Source organism: Antedon mediterranea, chromosome 3, assembly GCF_964355755.1.
Source record: "Antedon mediterranea chromosome 3, ecAntMedi1.1, whole genome shotgun sequence".
NCBI classification, from domain to species: Eukaryota; Metazoa; Echinodermata; class Crinoidea; order Comatulida; family Antedonidae; genus Antedon; species Antedon mediterranea.
Window position 1 is genome coordinate 23,256,468 of NC_092672.1, and position 19,356 is coordinate 23,275,823.

At 33.2% G+C, this 19,356-nt stretch overlaps 2 protein-coding genes across 2 annotated transcripts; both read left to right on the forward strand.

Annotated features, from left to right (window-relative positions):
- The first annotated feature begins 87 nt into the window (after positions 1-87).
- Positions 88-14,121, forward strand: LOC140044170 (uncharacterized). The gene is made up of 11 exons (XM_072088648.1): positions 88-240; positions 598-843; positions 1,405-1,590; positions 9,711-9,866; positions 9,948-10,232; positions 10,708-10,770; positions 11,088-11,376; positions 12,091-12,114; positions 12,679-13,011; positions 13,720-13,770; positions 14,042-14,121. Exons 1-11 carry the CDS (start codon positions 88-90, stop codon positions 14,119-14,121), a joined length of 1,866 nt encoding a protein of 621 aa, XP_071944749.1.
- LOC140043721 (uncharacterized) lies at positions 12,089-19,076 on the forward strand. The gene is made up of 6 exons (XM_072088214.1): positions 12,089-12,114; positions 12,511-13,011; positions 13,720-13,770; positions 14,042-14,142; positions 14,916-15,243; positions 15,382-19,076. Exons 5-6 carry the CDS (start codon positions 15,024-15,026, stop codon positions 15,528-15,530), a joined length of 369 nt encoding a protein of 122 aa, XP_071944315.1. The 5' UTR covers positions 12,089-12,114; positions 12,511-13,011; positions 13,720-13,770; positions 14,042-14,142; positions 14,916-15,023; the 3' UTR covers positions 15,531-19,076.
- The last annotated feature ends 280 nt before the right edge of the window (positions 19,077-19,356 follow it).

Below are 19,356 nucleotides of genomic sequence, written 5' to 3' on the forward strand. Positions count from 1 at the left end.
TTAAGATAATTTGCTATATTCTTTTAAAAACCTAGATGGATTTAATATTCCATGGTGTTTGTCTTTTTTTTTAAGATATAGAGAAAAATGTATGAACATAGAATGACAAATCTTGAGTTCATTCTGTTTTGGATTCGTTCAGTTTTTGTGAACGTAAGAAAAGGACAGAAAAACAAAATAATGCTGATTGGTACACATTATGAGAGCCTTGGTAAAACTGAACAAGAAAGACAACAAAGGGTACATAGCATTTCTGAAAAATTCCTAAAACATCATTGGTCATGGTTAAATTCATTCACTTGCAATTGAGAAATAAAATAAAATGATAACTAAGAGGGTTTAATTAATTGAATAGAACATTTAACGACATAGATATTATAAGAAAGAACAAATTAAAGATATATATATATGTGTACTATATTATTAAACAGCATGCCTAAACAATGAGGTATGTTTTACGTTTGTGTACAAAATAAAAAAAAAAACATACATTTCATTTTGAGCAAAAAAGAACCCCCAAAATTCATTATGTCACATATCACCAACCTAGAAGGCAACATAAGCATGTCATATGATAGCCCATGTCATTTATTTTAGGTACAAGAAATAAAGAATACAATTTGGAAAGCCTTGAAGGGAAAACCATATTGGGACATGGTGTATCAAGGAGAGCTATTTACAATTGAAAACAGTGTCCCATTTGAAAAAAGCGGTGCTTCTAAAATCATTCTCCAAATACAAAAATTTGTCCAGATGATGATTCGCACTTTGCCAATCAAATGGCTGCAAGTAATGCAAGAAATACAACAGCTGAGGAAAGAACTGTATCTACCAAAGTCTGAGGTTAGAAATATATTTTTCTTTCTTTCAGCTTGATCTCAATTATATATCTTTACAGTTTAATGTAGGTAAAAATTGTTTGAAAACAATAACCAGTTACATTTGTTTAGAATAAATACATTAAACCCTGTCAATGTTGAGGATAATACATAGTTGATTGTTTAAAACAACTATCATTGTAACCATCATGGTCACCAGCATTTAAAAGTGTATAGGAAACAAGTTGGTTTATTGTTTGTAAACATTTTCCCCATGAGAGTATAATGTTAAACTTGCCTTTTTATCAGTGTCGAATGTCATCGGTAACAGAACGGTGTAATTTTAGTTAGACAACATACCAAAATGCCATTGTAACATTGTTCAGAAATAAAAAATGATTTAATAAGTTTCAAATTTCAATTCTAACCCTTTCATGATCATGAAAACAGATGTCCTTGTAGTAACTTTTACTATTATTTCCAATATTCTGTTTAACAAACACAGTAGTACAAGTTATAATGTTGGTTAAACTTTCAACTTTTAGAATTTAATTTTATTTAATTGTGATGTTTATTTGCCTTTTAGATTAATGATTTACTTGCTCGTTGTAAGATAACTGACAGAAAACTGTTTCTTGAGTACTTGCACGACATCGGTGAGATTCTGTTCTACCCAGATGACAAGATCCTCAAAGAAAAAATTGTTATAGATTTGATGGGAGTAGTTGACAAGTTTAAAACAATCATCACAGTTATTGATCCCGAGCTTCAGGTTAGTAATATTATGCACTATACTTTTGTGAATAATCTGACATAAACATTGTGATAATGTTTTTATGTGATGAATTTAGCTTAAAAATGTAATGTCTACCACAAAGAAAACTTTTTTGTCCTGGAGCCTAATATTATCTACTGTCACCATAATGAAAGTTAATGGTGGTTATATTGAATTTCAAATTTACACCTTGTTTAATTTTACTACTGTATATTCTAATACTTAAAAGCAAATATGCTTGTGCATTACAGTAGAACCCCTATTAAAGAGGACACCACATTTTATGTGGACCCAACAAAGTGTGATCCCTTTAATAGAGGTTAGTTGTAGAACCCCTATTAAAGAGGACACCACATAATGTGGACCCAACAAAGTGTGATCCCTTTAATAGAGCTTAGTTGTAGAACCCCTATTAAAGAGGACACCACATAATGTGGACCCAACAAAGTGTGATCCCTTTAAAGTAAAGTACTACTCCTCCTTTATTCGTTGTAATATTGAGCTAGGATTTGGCATGAATATACTACAGGGACATGTCCTCAAAGCTATAGAGCCATATTTTTAAATTTCAAACCGGATGCAGCCATATCACGTCTCAAAGATGGTACCGTATAGCCGTATTTGGTAGAGATTATTGATGTGTATGTGACGTCACATCCGGTCATATGATGTCATTACAGCTTCTTTTGCTGCACCCCGAGTATCGCACATTTGTGCTTGTTCAATTCAATTTAATTGTTTAATTAAGAAGCCACAATGTGTGACACACACCACAGCGTTATGTAGTTATTTGCGGCTTCTTGGCGTAGTGGTTATCACGTCTGCTTAACGCGCAGAAGGTTCCCGGTTCGAGCCCGGGCGAAACTTTATTTTCATTATTTTTTAAAATATTTATTTTGTGTAATCGGTAATTATCACTTTTACACATGTTTATCTTGCTTTGTGCTTATTACCATAATAATTTATTTGTAATTTAAATGGATTAAAAAACTTTGTGTAACCCACATTTTTGGTGTAAGAGGTTTCGTAGTGTAGTGGTTATCAAGTCTGCTTAACACGCAGAAGGTCACCGGTTCGAGCCCTGGCGAGACCATTTTTCTTAAACTTTATGGTGAATTGGCATGAATATACTACAGGGACATGTCCTCAAAGCTACAGAGCCGGATTTTTAAATTTTAAACCGGAGGCAGCTATATCACGTCTCGAAGATGGTACCATATAGCCGTATTTGATGTGTATGTGACGTTACATCCGGTGTTATGACGTCTTTACAGCTTCTTTGCTGTACCCCGAGTATCATGAGGTGTTCCTTCCCTTTACCAATTTTGCTGATTTCTGACCATCATTTTAGGGATTAAGGTCTAGGACTGTTAATTGCATTTTAATTGGATTACGATAATAGCTTGTTTAGATTAGGAAGTTTATTGCTCAAGCAAGGTCAGCTAGTGCTCTCTGCCAAGTAAGCTGGAACTACTTTCTAAATTCATTAGCTCTGGTGTTATGTTTGTATTATAGGATTTCTTTTCTACTGTAATAATATTATTATGTGCTTTATTATAAAGATGTACAGTATTGTCACCCAAAAACATGAACAATGAATATTTTATTTATTTTTTAAATACGCAATTTTGCAGATCCAAAAAAGGTTTTCTCTTTAATAAAAAGGTAAATTAAATAAAAAACCATTGACTTTCAGCCAATTTGATTTTTTTTTTCCTATAAATTGTTTTTTTTTATCCAATTTTTGGTCAAAGTAAATATCTTATGTGACTACATACCTCCTTTGCAGAGGTAAAATATTGTCTTGAAAATGGGAATAAAATATTGAATATGTTATTGTCATTTATAGGTATTTCAACTCCCAATTAAAACATTTTTCTACCAATTGCAATTTTCTACCCAATTGAAACATGGGTGTCACGAAACCTAAGACCACGAAAGCTAAGCCCCCCTAAGACCTAAGATCACGAAAGCTAAGACCCAAGACCTAAGATTACAAATTCTAAGATATACTGCAGCTTAAAAACAATACTTGTTTATCCATACATAATTTTAAACACAGTAGGTTTCATTTATTACCATAAATATAATTTAATACTACCACAAAACATAGATAAACTCACATTATTTTCGCCCGTTGAGTAAATGTATATTTTTTCTTTACAACAAACAAACTTGACGGGTTGTTTGTTGGTATATATTTACTCCAATGTGTTGGTTCAGAGGATGTTTTTCTTACGCACCTGCCTTTCTTGTATTTTGACTCCAAATTTGTTGACTAACTTTATCCTGAATACCACACTTTAAAATTAGGACTTATAAGTACTTTCAGAAGGAGAAACACATAATAACAAATAAATAAATCCTTTAAATTTATGATTTTACAGACGTTTCTTTGTATACTGTAATGTAACTCCTCGAGCTCCCCATGCTCAATGTTTTTGTTTCTATGGAGCGCCAAAAGAGCAACAATAATAGTACAAGTATAAAAACAGAAAGAAAACGAAACAAAAAAACTTATCATGATTTTTAAGTTAAAATTTATTTGCCAGTATTTATTTCTTCGTACTTGCATGATTATACTATTATCATTACCATTTTAATTTTACATTGTTCCATCCACACTGTAGATGGACTCCCAACAGAGTTTTCAGCCCTTTATATAATTTTTGCTATTTTGACGTTCCATAGAAACAAAAACATTGAGCATGGATGGGGAGCTCGAGGAGTATATATATATAGTATATATTACAGTATACTGCTACTAGTGTACTGTAGGCTAGTCATTTTGTGTGCGAGAAAAACGTCTGTAAAATCATCAATTTAAAAATGTATTTGTTACTTTTTATGTGATTCTTTTTCATGAAAGTGCCAATTCTAAGGTATGGTATTCAGAATAAATGTTGGGAGTTAAAATACAAGGCAGGTGCGAAAGATAAATATTTGTAGTCTTGGGTCTTAGCTTTCGTGATCTTAGGTCTTAGGGGGTCTTAGCTTTCGTGGTCTTAGGTTTCGTGACACCCATTGAAACATTGTACTATCCATTTTAGCTTTCATGCTAGCCAAATCAGGGGCGTTTCGGCCTATGGACGATTCGTCCCGAGACGTTACGGCCCACTTTTTTTTTATGTCGAAACGTCAAACTTTTATAATTTTAAGCAGAACAAAATTGTATGTATACAATTGTATTGCCGATGACAAAACTGAGTTTTATATTGTTTATATCCAGACGTTATTAAAATTATAAATGTAATTGCCACCGAGCGAAATTGTAGTGTAGACCCTAACTAATCCGTCCAAGCTACGCCCGCCTCACTCATCGGCCATCCATGGTCCGCCGTCTCTCGCTCAACTAATCTATCCTATCGCGAGAAGCATGATGTTGGTCTCAATTTATTGTGGGCTGATTAAATGAATCCTTTGCCCATTGCTAGGCTGTGTAAATCAGTAATTAAAGTTGTGATGCGAAAAGTGTGTGTAATTATTCCACAGGTAAACAAATAGGCATAAGACACCAATCGCACAGGACCTCGTGGTGTGCCGAGGAGACTTTCTTCTCGAGCGGCCGGAAGATCATCGTAAACAAAATTGGTAGAGTCCATTAAGTATGGGGTTGTTTACTATTTACGAACATTAAACATGCGCTTCGACCACTGTGTAGGCAAAATATTGATTTCGTTCGTTAAATCCCTAAATTGATAATTGCGTATTCTGTAATCACGTGACTGATGATGTAATCCTCAGCGACCTACTAAATGCACGTGAATTAATGTGTTGGGAAAAGCTTGCTGTTTATAATGTATTCGTCGACCATGTACATAGACTGTTTGAGGAAATTTGGAGAACGAAAGAAGTACCAAGTGATTGGGGACTGTCCAAATTAACAACCATTTGGAAAAAAAAAGGCAGTCCACTTGATCCATCAATGTATAGAGGAATATCAATTGGGTCTACATTTTCAAAGATACTTATGGTTATCATTCTTTCACGTTTTTCCATCTTTTATGAAAGTCAACTTCTACGCACACAGTTTGGATTCAGGTCCAACAGAGGGTGCAATGATGCTATATATGTAATCAAGCAGATCCAGGAAATTGCGTATCGCTCAAATCGCAAACTCTATACATGCTTCATTGATTTAACAGCAGCATTCGACCATGTGAATCGTAATCTTCTTTTCCTAAGCGTTCGTAATAGGTTTCACTTAAACCAGTCTACTACTATGATTGACATTATACAATCACTGTACAGCTCAACGAAAGCATACCTTGCTGACGACGATCCGAGTGATGATAAGTTCGAAACATCTTCTGGGGTGCGACAGGGTGGTATTGAGAGTACCAGCATGTTTAACCAATATTTTGATTACGTTATTAGAGTGTTCAAACAACGCTGTAAAGATGCTAGTTTGGATGGCCTAATGATACAATACCTAATTCCTATTGAAGCTACAAATCGTGCTCAAAGATGTAAAGCACCATCAAGGGGCATCTATGACGACTTTGAAAGTGGCTATGCTGACGACTTTGCTGTAAGCTCCTGGTCACAAGAAGAACTGCAAACCATTGTGAACATCTTGAATAAAGTATGTCTGGAATTTGGCCTAAGAATTAGTGCCCCCAAAACAGAAACCATTATATGGAACTGGAAAGAGGAAGTTGAAGAATACCCAAGATGCATCATACAAATTGGCGGCGTACACATTAACAACGTAACACACTTTAGATACCTTGGTGTATGGGCTACCTACAATGATGTTCATATTGGAGATCAAGAAGTAAAATACAGAATCAATTCAGCCAAAGGAGCATTTGCAGAGAATAGGGCATTGCTTACCAACAGAACGATCCACCTACAAACAAGAATGATGTTTCTTAATGGTCTAGTTAGGAGTAGACTCACCTATGGTTGCCATGCTTGGAGGGCAACAGGAAGTGAAATGTCCAAACTTAGCACAACATACAAAACCTTCCTAAGAAGAATGCTAGTGAATGGCTTTCAAAGAGTCTGCCCACCAAACCATGTAGACATATCCTCAGATGATGAAACAGATGAAAACTATATAGACTGGCGTTACGTAATTGATAATGACGATCTCTACAAAATTACTGGCTGTCAACCGCTAGAAGAATATGTCTACAAGCAACAATTCAACTGGATCGGACATGTAATTAGAAAAGAAAATGAAGATCCTACAAAAATTCTTACTTTTCACACAACACAAAGTAAACGAAGAGGTCGGAAGATACCATCAGTACTTGATAGAGTTGTACAACAAAGTCAACTTACTAGATGCAACTTCATTAGAGCCTGCTTCAACAGAAATTTATAATTCCCAGCAATGTTTTAACTGTATATATGAACTGTTTTATAAGTTGTTTTGTGACTGTGTAATTTGGTAGTAGTCACTCTCATACTGTAGGCCTACATTTAAAAGTAACACATCCAAATGCCAACTTCAAGTCAATGGCTACCAGATGTCTCTGTGAGACGGTTATTTGAACCAGTACCAGTACCAGTACCATATACTTTGATATGGACCAAAATATTAGTCGACTGGTCACGCGGTTAAGCTTACTACATGGGTTAAGGCAGAGGCGCCGCAAATCGACACAGCTTCACGACACTCCTCGACCATTATTCTGGTCAATCTTGATTTTAGAAAGGTCATTGTTGCAATGGCGGAATTGTTTGTATTAAAAATTATCTAAACAAATTATTAACCTTATCAGTATTTTAACCATGTAAAGCTAATACCTAAAGCAAAAATTGTATCTTTCAACATGCTCCCAGTCAGTGGATATATTTTGCCAAGTACTTCACTCAGTTTATGAGTGCTTTTATTTGTTTGTTTGTTTGTTAGCAAGATTACTCAAAAAGTAATTACAAGATCTTTACCAAAATGAATATACAGATAGATATGTGGTCAAGGACCATTCCATTAAATTTTTGGACCATTTGGGACCATAGTCCCAATTCTGGACCACTTTTTAGTATACTTTTCAGACCTGCAAGTGTTAAAAGATAGGACAGAATTTTTCAAAAGCCGGCGAGCAGTCTTAAAGTAACAAGTAAACTAAAATTGCATTTTCTCGAGGCAAGAGTTGAAATTTGCCAAGTATTTCACTCAGTTTCTGAGTGTTTTCATTTTGTTTGTTTGTTTGTTAGCAAGATTACTCAAAATGACAAGATCTTTACCAAAATGAATATACAGATAGATATGTGGTCAATGACCATTCCATTAAATTTTTGGACCATTTGGAACCATAGTCCAAATTCTGGACCACTTTTTAGTATACTTTTCAGACCTGCAAGTGTTAAAAGATAGGACAGAATTTTTCAAAAGCCGGCGAGCAGTCTTAAAGTAACAAGTAAACTAAAATTGCATTTTCTCGAGAACTACTTGTCCAAAAAAACTTTATTTTTTTACAAGAGGCAAGAGTTAAAATTTGTGATTTGTAATTTTAAAACATAATTTAATTTAATGTGCACCTTTTTTGATGCGAGTAGTTTAAAAAACCTATTTCTTTTCAAATTCACTCGTTTGATTTTCGCATTGCTGTTCTATTGTTAGTCAACTGAAGCTATTGTTAATTGAAAAGCTTGTTACAAACCATTAGACCAAACTCGCATACACATGCTTGTAGTGAAATTAACCTAAATCACAAACAGTAGTAAGACACACACAAATATATATACTGTATATATATTTATTTTTTCCCGGAGAAATCTTATGTAGGAGAATTTTACAGTAGGCGGATAGGTATGCACTTTGGACAAAATGGTTTAAAATATTGTAAGTTTATGAAGATTAAAAGATCTTATTGAGAGAGAAATTCAATCATAAAAGTACCAATAAATATTCAAATAATATTTCATTTTTGTAACTGAACAAACAAAAAATGGCCACCATTATGCCCAAAATGCTGCAATTTTATCCAATATGACAACCAATTTATCTAAAATGGCCACATATATCAAATATTTAGGAAGCTATTTTCTAAGAAATCATTCCTTAAAAATGGCAAAATCTTCAAAATTATCTATATAATTTGTAAAAAATCACACTTTTTTAAGCTTCCTCAATAAAAATCTTTTTAAGATTACAACTACCAAATTTCATATGCTGTTTACCAACCATTTTAAGAAGTCATACAGAAAATATAAACATGGTATGTGAATTATTTATGAAGATAGTGCATCTCAAAATCCCAAAAAGTCTCAAATTGACTAAATAATCTAAATTTTTCAGTTTTTCTCACATACAGAATACGCAGATTTTGAATTTTAGATATGTGCTTACAATCCACTTGACTACCCACATGGTAAATATAATAACACTTGGTCAAGTATTAATTTGTAAAGTTATTACTACATAAAAATTGGTCCAGACCTAAAAAAAGGCTTTAATTGCAGGGCTATAATTGCTCGAAATTGACTGGATATTTTGTGGTGAACTTTTGATATAGTATGGATAACATATTTCTTTCACAATATCAACTTTCAAAATGTAGACCCTGAACGTCGAACAAAATTAATTTTCTAGGCCTTTTTTCAGCTACTGCTTATGGCCTAAAATTAATTTTGAGAAGGAATTGCATTATATATAGCATTTGTGTGTTCTGCCATTGTCAGAAATATTTTTAAATGTGTTTAAAAAATATAAATATTACTTGCTAATTTATATTTATTATGGGTTAATTGAATTGGTGTAATTTTGAATTCATTATGGATTTCAAGATCATCAAAGAATAAGTTGTATTTAAGATCTAGAGAGCTAGTAGAAAACAATTCCCAGAACATGGATAGATTATCATTGTTTAGTTCATCTTTAAGTGTATGAGTATTGGTTGTCTTTATGCATTAGTCGTTTGCATTCAAATACGAAATGATATACAGTTTCCTTTTCATTACAATTACACAATAAACATATACCTGTATTTTGAGGTGACCATGCTTCTTTTCTACCTTCAAGTGGTAGTGAATTGGAGCTGAATTTTAGGCTTGAAGCATGATAATACACTTATCTAATAAATATTTTTTTTTCTAATTTTGGTCTCTATTCACTTATTATTACATAGGCAAATTACATTTGTTGTTTGTTTTCTTTATTATAGGAATCTTTTAAACAACTTTGGAGTGATTTAAATGAGGGTAAATTAGATCAAAGACTGTTGCAGCATATATGGAAGGATGAGCCAAAAGAGATGATTGACTTCTTTGTGTCTCTCATGCAAACTTTTGGGTTAATGTGTGAAAAAAGAAGTAAAAAGGTATTTAAATTGTGTTAAACTTTGTAAAGTAATGGAATTATTTGTTGGATGTTCAATCTAATAATAATTATTTTTTTGCAGAATGATGGCCGAATGTTCTATGTTCTTTCGCGCCTGAAGCCCCAACGGGATGATTCAACAACAACAGTTGAATATGAAGAGAAGCATGCTGTTTCTCTCTTTCATGACTTTGATGGCTACCTACCAGATGATCTCTTTCAACGTGTTGCAACTAAATTTATTGAGGAATTCCAAATGGAAGATGTTGAACCTACATTGTCTTATGAGCATGTAGAATTGGATATTGATGGTAATCACTTAGTTGTTCTAAACATAGCTACCATCAACAATTGCCGTATGTTTCAGGTAAACCTAATTTAAAAGTACATAGTGTGTGGCAAATAAGGGCAGCTCCATTGCAGAAAAAAAGACCCATAAGCATATTTCAGGTTAATAGTTACCATTTTATATAAACATTAAGGGTCCAACAATATTAATAATAATACAGTTCTTGGTAGTAGTGTTTAAGCAAGTGTGATTCACTTACAATACAATATATATACACCATTTATATTCTGTGATTTAAAAAATGGATTTGAGATTCTCAATTAACTACCTAGTATGTTAGTTCTGAAAAGAACTGTTTGAGTTTCTCGACGTTTCGATAAACATACTTTGATCGTCCTCAGAGTGTATTAATCAAAACGTCGAGAAACTCAACAGTTCTTTTCAAAAGTAACATATTAATTTCATTTCAACATTTTCATTTCGCTATGTCTTGTACCATTTTAACTAATAATCGTTCTACCGTACTGTAAACACATCTTTTTAAATGTTGCAGACAACAATAGTCCGGAGAGAAAACGAAGATGAAGTTGATCCACAACCTAGAATCTGTCAAAAGGTACTGTACAGCTACAGTAATACTAAACAAATGTTATGAAGATCCCATGTAGGCCCTATATTGTACAGTTGAAAATCACCTTCACCTAAAAGTTTCCAAAATGAATTACCACAGTAGGTTCAGAAATTTTTGCCCAGACAAATTTTGTGATGTTGCAGAAAAAATAATGCATTCATTGTTATGCTAAAGAGTGGGCATACATTTTGTTAGCACCCGTAAACAAATATAAAGCTATAAATGTTCTGCTGTAAATACTAAAATTACATATTGATTTTAATTTTTATGCATCCAGTAATAACTATTTACACTGCCTATAGGTACTTAGTTTTCTTCAAAACTCATTGCCAGTACTGAGTAAGAAGGGGGCACGTGGTGTAGAAATAAAGATGTACATCCGATGTGATGTATGTTCAAATAACAGTGGCATATGCAGAATGTTCCTAGAAGCCCTTTGCCGGTCGTTCCATATTCAGCTTGGCCTCACTCTGAATGTTAAACATACTCATATGCATGTTGTTCGCAAATTTGATAAAGATGCGTTACCTTGTAGAAGCAAAGCAATGGACATGAAACGTTACTGCAGACTGTTTGGAGAAAACACAGAAGGTAACTGATTGTCTTCGTTAAACATCAAGTATAAACTTATACTAAATTTATAATCTTCACACTGACAAAAAACCATATTCAGTATGGTTAAATTAAATATACGATTATACAAAACAATTTGAAATCACAAGTGAGTTTCATGCATCATAGTAAATATCATTTATACATGCTGATATGCTAAATTAAACAAATGAGCCAATCTCAACAATACTTTGCGTAATAATGGTGCAAAAAATGTAACTGGATAAATAGAGCTGCTAGGTCCTCTGAAATTGCACTTATACCTTGAAATATGAAATAAAATATACAAGTCTTCAAGACCAGCCCATCAGGTTGGGATGGAGCTAAGAATATCTTGAAAAATAGGGCTGCCAGGTCCCGGAAAAGGCGTTTAATTTAAAATATGAAACATAGTCTCCAGGATCAGCCTTACCATGGTTGGTAAAATAGAGCTGCTAGGTCCTCTGAAATTATACTTATACTTTGAAATATGAAATGAAATATACAAGTCTTCAGGACCAGCCCATCAGGTTGGGATGGAGCTAAGAAAATCTTAAAAAATAGAAATTGGACTTTTACTTTGAATTTGGCTAGGCTAGGTCTAAAATGTGGACCTTTTTTTGTTTTTTTTGAAAGAGGTTGGGGGGGGGGGGAATTTATCTTTTACAAATTGTTTGGAATTTACATTTTTTTCTTTTTACTTTTATGATCTAGGAAACAAGCCTGTGGATATAATTGGTAAATTCCACTGTTACTTTTTGTAAATTTTAATTAATTGCATACATCTTCTGTACATTAGAGGTGTTGATAACTAAAACGTTAAAGTATAAATTATGTTGTTTATATTAAAGAATAATTAAGTTTTAATGTCATATTTATTTTTTTTTCCAATTTAATATTCTTGAATTTTAGTGCAACACAATTAGAAAACCCCCAACATACTGTATTTTGTTGGTAATCCACCCTACTAGGGAATTATCATAAAGTATTGGATGAATGTTCTCAATATAGGCTAACCATGGTTAGACTGTTAAATAAGAGTAGGGTTAAAACTAGCCAAATTGACTGAATTTTTTTCAATCCAACTTCTTAAAAATTAGACAAGCCAAGTTAATGCATTTTTTATTTTGTTAGCGATAACAGAGGACACGTACAACACCATATTAGTAATATTTTCATCCTGGTATGATGAACACAAACTTTTCGCTATGCTCAAATGTGTGTACAGTGATTTATTGGACAATGCCACATTTTCTGCTGTTGAAAACACAATGGATATGCTATAAAAATTGCATGCTACAGGAGAACTGAATCAACGTAACCTTGCACTTCTACACGACACTATTAATATCACCAAACAAGGTGGACTAAGAGACAAACTTAGAGAATCGGTGCCATCATTTCCAAATGTAGAAGGAATTTCGTCATTATCACACCATAGACAACAAGTCCTGTCATTCTTCTCAACATTATCCAACGAGGATGTCTGTAAAATCAACGGAAAATATAATAATCCTCAAAAAAAGGATTGGGGCCGCTGGGAGATACTCTTTGATCTGGAAAAACGCAGACGTCTAATAAACCAAAAGAATTGGAACACATTTATTGAAGGGTTGAAGAAAATTGATATTGAAAGTATGTTAATTTATGTATGTTTATATCCTACAGAAGAAATGTTTAATATTTATATATATTTATTTAGACTACATGTGACTGATCTTTTTTGGAACATTCATAACTCCACAGCCAAAATTGAGAAACTTCAGCCAGTTTTTGTGTAGTAATGGATAATAGTTAAAATAAACCAACATTCATTGCTAATAAGATTACTTCATCAGTTAATATGTTGTTTAACTGTACTCCACAAGTACGATCACGTAGCAACATATTGACTGACAAAGTTAAGCTGTTTTGAATTTTCTTGAACGCAAGTTTACTGTTTTATTATTTTTATGAACAACTATTATCCATTATATGTTTGTCAGATACTTCCATGTTACAGTCAGAATAACAATATAATACTAATTAATATTGACAGTAAAACACAATTCCATTGGATTTTTAAATAAATTAATATATTGTAATAACTGGATACTCATTAAGTCAATGAAGTCACTACGAAAAAAAACAAAAAAAAAAACAACTTTGAAACGCATTCTCAAAACTTTTTTTTTTGTTAACTTCTTAAAAATTTTTCAATTTTTTTGTTTGAGTAACAGTTGATATTTCTTATATTGTATGTATTTACATTTTTATTTTATTTATCATTAGAGCACACTACTGTATGTGCACAAATCTTTAAAATTACTGTTAACCAACTATGATATTTTTAAATGGTTGCAGGGCCGCACTATGATGGTAGTAATCCAGATATTGCAGTACATCAAACAGCAGGTAGGTTCTCAGATGGATGATCAATATAAACCTATTTAATAGCAAGCTACGTAATACATTATACATGTAGAAATCAGAAATCATAATTAATAATAATAATTTTGAAAGTTATGAACATACATACATACAACTACTTTATTTTACACTACAGTATATCTTTCAAAATTATCATGTTTATTATACTTTTTTTTATCACTTTTCCCTGTTAATAATAGTAGCAACAATGCTATTAATTAACTATCTATGACATTGTGTGTTTTGTTTTATTTAGCTTCTACTTTAAACATGATAGCAATAATAACAATGATAGTAGCAATTTTAGCAGTGATTCTTCGCTACTACAGCCTTTGAAACAAAGAAATACGTACAAAGGTATTTTGATATTAATTATTATATGAATACTTAATATTACTGTAGAAATAATCACTATTTTACGTGATTTACTAAGATTGTCATTATCAATCTTTAGATAAACAAGACATTTTTAAAAGTGACTGCAGGCCTTTTCTTTTAATGCGAGCGTGAGTGATCACTCACCTAACACTCCTAAACTGCCCTTGAGGAGTACGATTTACAACACGCCTAAATTTGGTAAACTTCTACACACCAAAGTACAAGCAGCACCTACATCACCCCTGAATGTATTGAGGAGTGCAATTTGTAGCAAGCCTACAATTTTGAAAAGACAAAAGGCCTGTGACTGTGTGTATCTATAATTAACATGCCTCTGCTGGTAACTGAAACAGAATGGTCCCTTTTTCCAAATTCATCACCAAAAAATCAAATATATTTTTACTGGCCATACAAATGCATCTAATTAGCAATCACATGCAATATTAAAGTGTATGTTTCAGGGGGACAATGAAAAATTTACGTTATAATATGATGAAACTGTGCAATAGGTAGTCTACACTGTTGTAAGGATGCATACATATTTTGTTTATATTTAGTGGGTTATGTTCACTTTTATTTTGCAAACTGGTCAGCTATCTTGTAATTCTTTATCATAGAAAATAATTACCGGTAGTAATAAATGAGGCTGATGAATTATACATGATTTCTGCCTTTTTTCCTAATATGAAAAAATTATTCTTACTGCCAATACAAATAGAATGTTACATTCCAAAAATGTTGCTTAATTTCAGAACTTTATTGTTTGAAGAAAAACAACCCAAATGTGTCAAAATCAAGTCAATTAAAACATATTTTTACAGGATGCTTAACAGACTTGGACTCGGATAATTTCTAAGAAGATGACAGATTGGAAGAATTTTTGTAGGCATCTTGGTATTGCTGATGTTGAGCTAACACAAACTGAGAGAAGGTTTTCAGCTATAGAAGCAACTATGGAATCACTGGTACAATGGCGGTGTAAGCAAGGAAGAGATGTGAACCAACGAGAGGAAGTAATAAAAGCCTTAAGAGCAGTTGAGAGAATGGATATTGTACAATTACTAAAGCAATCAGGACAAGGTGGGTATCTTTATTTAACATTTTTACAGAAAATACATTTTATGCAGTCTCAAAAAAGATTTTTTAAGAATTTAATTTTGCTAATTATACTAAATTTATTTCATAATATTGGAAACTTGCTTTTCTTCAACCATGTAGATTTCTCGGAAGATAATTTTAAACAGCTGATTTCAGACTTTTCACAATGGTTTGATGATCGTGGTCTCCTTAACAGACTACAAGTTCTATGCATAGAAATAGTAGATGACATTCAAGAGTTGAAAAGGGTTACCAGTGCGCTACATTGAGGGCGACCACCAAGGTTCGGAAATTGTCTTGTTATATCGTCTTAAATTTGTTGTTTCGGTGATATTTTTGTATCCAGTTGCCTTATTTATACTTTCATTATGTATCTAAGTATAGTTATATCGTGTTTCGAGCTCTGGTTTCTGTTGGTTTTCGATGGAATTGGTAGTTGTTTGTCGACGGTACCACCTAGGCCGAGTTACCCACCCCGCTACATCACGTATAGCCGCGAGGAGCTCATTCAACTCCGACCTGCGTTACCCGGCGTGCAACGTAGATCTAGGCCTAGTGCCACTGACACGTTAGGAGCGCAGATCAAAAACAGGAAACGAGGGAGAAGAGGTGGTCTTAAAGCTAGACTTAAATGCCGTAAGTTTTCTGCTCCGCTACCCTCTATACTAACAGGGAATGCTCAGTCACTTCGCAATAAACTGGATGAGTTGAAAGCATGCACCCTTTATCTCAAGGATTATCGTGATGCAAATTTGATATGTATGTCTGAGACATGGTTTACAGATACTGATTCTGAGTTTGATACAAACATCGATGGATTCTCATGTGAAAGGTCTGACCGAACACTAGACTCTGGAAAATCCATTGGAGGCGGTGTTTGCGTTTTTGTCAACAGTCTATGGTGCAACAATGTTACGGTGAAATATCGGCGGTGTACTACTAACTATGAACTCATTACTGTTTCGCTTCGTCCATTTTATCTTCCTCGCGAGTTCAATACAATTTTTGTCACAGTAGTCTACATCCACCCGAGAGCTGATATGAAAGTAGCTGCATCTGACATTCAAACCATATTAAGTGAACTGGACACAGAATCCCCTGATGCTGTTAAGTTAGTCACTGGTGACTTTAACTCGTGCGACCTCAAGAAGGTTTCGAATTAGTCTCAGTATGTAGACTTTCCCACACGCGGTGACAAAATACTTGATTGTTGTTACGGCAACATAAAGAACGCGTACAAGTCGTCGCCTAAGGCAGGTCTTGGTAAATCAGATCACAAGATGATTCATTTAATACCAGCTTATAAACAAAAGTTAAAAAAACAAAGTAAACCAATGGTCAAGGAAATCAAAGTGTGGACAAATGATAGTATGGAGGAATTTAAAGGATGTCTTGAAGCTACGAATTGGGATGTGTTTATGAATACAGATTCTATTGACGCCACTATGGAAACAATTGTTGAATATATTAATTTTTGTGAGTCTAGCATCATTAAAAAGAAGGAAATAAAAATTTATCCAAATAGTAAACCATGGGTCACTAAGGATATCCGAGAACTTTTACAGCAAAAACAACAAGCTGTCCGCAATAATGATGTTATGGAAAAGAAGCGTATTCAGAAGTTAATGAAAAAGCGAATTAATGATGCCAAACGCAAATTTGGAGAGAAAATAAAGAATGATTTTGATAGCAGAACCCCAAGCAAGCATGGAATGGATTAAAAAAAGTTATTGGAAACGCGAAAAGGCAGAACACAACAATAGTTCCATCCGGATCCCGACCATTGGACTTTGCAAATAAACTAAATATATTTTTTAACAGATTTGATAATGATGACCAAATTAATAATACTAATGATAATGATGTTAAACTGAACCTAGAGTTAAATACAACCAAATCTGATGTACCTGAATTTGATCTGCTTTCAGTTGAGAAAGTATTTAAGGGTGTTAAGCCAAATAAAGCAGCTGGGTCAGATAAACTAACTGGCAATATTTTAAAGTCATGCTATAAACAACTTGCGCCTATCTTTTGTAGATTATTTAACTGGTCGTTAAGCTCTTCTTGTGTCCCATGCATGTGGAAGTATTCAATAATAGCCCCAATAAATAAAGTACCTAAGCCGAAAATATTAAATGATTATCGTCCTGTTGCTCTAACCCAAATTATTACAAAGTGCTTTGAGAGGCTATTTAAAGATGTATTGATTAAAGAAACGTTGCCTTTTGTTGATAATAATCAGTTTGCATACTGTAGTAATAGAGGTGTCGACGATGCAATAACTACCCTCTTGCATCCAATCTATGAAACTTTGGATAAACCTAGGCAATATGTAAGGACGTTATTTTTAGATTTTTCTTCGGCTTTCAATTCAATGAAACCAAACATACTTCTTGATAAATTAGTTAGTATGAATGTTAATCCCTTTGTTTGTCTATGGATCAGAGATTTCTTGAAAAACAGAACCCAGCGTGTTAGAATTGATAATGTTTTGTCTGATATAATTGTTTCAAACACCGGTGCCCCACAGGGATGCGTGTTATCTCCATTGTTGTTCACATTATATACAAGCGACCTTAGAAGTGAATCATGTCAAATAGTTAAATTTGCTGATGACACCTGTATCACAGGCTTAATTAGTAAACAATGATGAGAGCACGTATAGAACTGAAGTTAATAATATAATTAACTGGTGTGATATGAACTGTCTAAGTATTAATGTAAATAAAATAAAGGAAATTGTGTTTGACTTTCGTAAAATTAAGAGGCAACTTATACCTTTAAATATCAAAGATAATGATGTCCGCACAACTAGTGAACATAAATATTTAGGAGTATGGATAGATGAAAAACTGTCATGGAACGCCAACACTGCCAAAGTCTATGCGAAGGCAAACCAAAGATTGTACTTCTTAAGAAAATTAAGAAACTTTAAGATTGGCAGAGATGCGCTGTCTCTATTCCATCAGGCTATGATACAGTCCATATTAACATTTTGCTGTATTGTATGGCTAAATAGTTTATCTAAGTATAACTCAAATAAATTACAGAGAATAATAAAAATGCTAAGAAGGTAATAGGTGCAAACGTCCCATCTATCCATGATATATGCGATAAGGTTATGGAGAAAAAACTAAAATGTATAATTAACGACCAGTCTCATCCTCTTTTTAACTTTATAAATTTCAGTAGATCCGGAAGGATGATTCCTTCAATTAAGAAGACTGAGCGTCATAATAAATCATTTCTTCCGTGTGCAATCAGGCAATACAACAAGCAATTTAAAAGATAACTTGAGACGTTTTATATTTTATTCTTTATATAGTATTTTAATATTTATACTGTTCATAATGTTTTATACATAGCATATTTTCTTATATATTATCTTATCCATTGTATAGTATTGTATGTTTTTAACTGTTGTTATTTTTATTGTAATTTCAACCTTGGAAGGCAAATTTCATTTACTGTGTATTTGACAATAAATTTGAACTTGAACTTGAACAATATTATTATTCGTCCTTCAAAATGTATTAAAAACTATAGGTGTGATGTTTGATAGCTCTTTGAATATGTCCTCTCAAGTAAATGCTTTATGCAAGTCATTGAATTACCTACTCCGTAATTTGTCGTAAATATATTACTAAAGCTTGGTTTTCACTAGCGACGCAATCTACGCAACGTAAGAAAATGCCCTTCCAATCACTGTGTTTGCCCCCGCCTGCGTGAAATCAAACATACGATGTTTGCAGCACTATTGCGTCGTCGGTTCCCACTTATGATTACGCAATACAGCAACAGTTAAATGCTCAACTAGTCTAAACAGTTTCAAGACCAACCTAAAGACGTCGCTATTCGCTGATGTTCTCGCACGTTGTTAATGCACAAAGCGCCATGAGCGCCACATGGGTGGAGGATACCGGCGCTATATAAGTTTTCATTTATTATTTATTATTTTAAGTCAAAATTAATATGCTCCATTAATTACATATATTTAACCATTTGAAATACATTATATACAAGTGTGATTTATGTCATCCGAAAGCTTATTAAATTTCCTATTCAGTGATATCAAACTTATAGTCATAACATTTT

Coding starts and splice junctions, on each gene's coding strand:
- LOC140044170 (XM_072088648.1), top strand. CDS start 88: ATGTATGAACATAGAATGACAAATCTTGAGTTCATTCTGTTTTGGATT. Junction 1,591..9,710: donor TTATTGATCCCGAGCTTCAG/GTTAGTAATATT, acceptor TCTTTATTATAG/GAATCTTTTAAACAACTTTG. Junction 10,233..10,707: donor ACAATTGCCGTATGTTTCAG/GTAAACCTAATT, acceptor TAAATGTTGCAG/ACAACAATAGTCCGGAGAGA.
- LOC140043721 (XM_072088214.1), top strand. CDS start 15,024: ATGACAGATTGGAAGAATTTTTGTAGGCATCTTGGTATTGCTGATGTT. Junction 15,244..15,381: donor ACTAAAGCAATCAGGACAAG/GTGGGTATCTTT, acceptor TCAACCATGTAG/ATTTCTCGGAAGATAATTTT.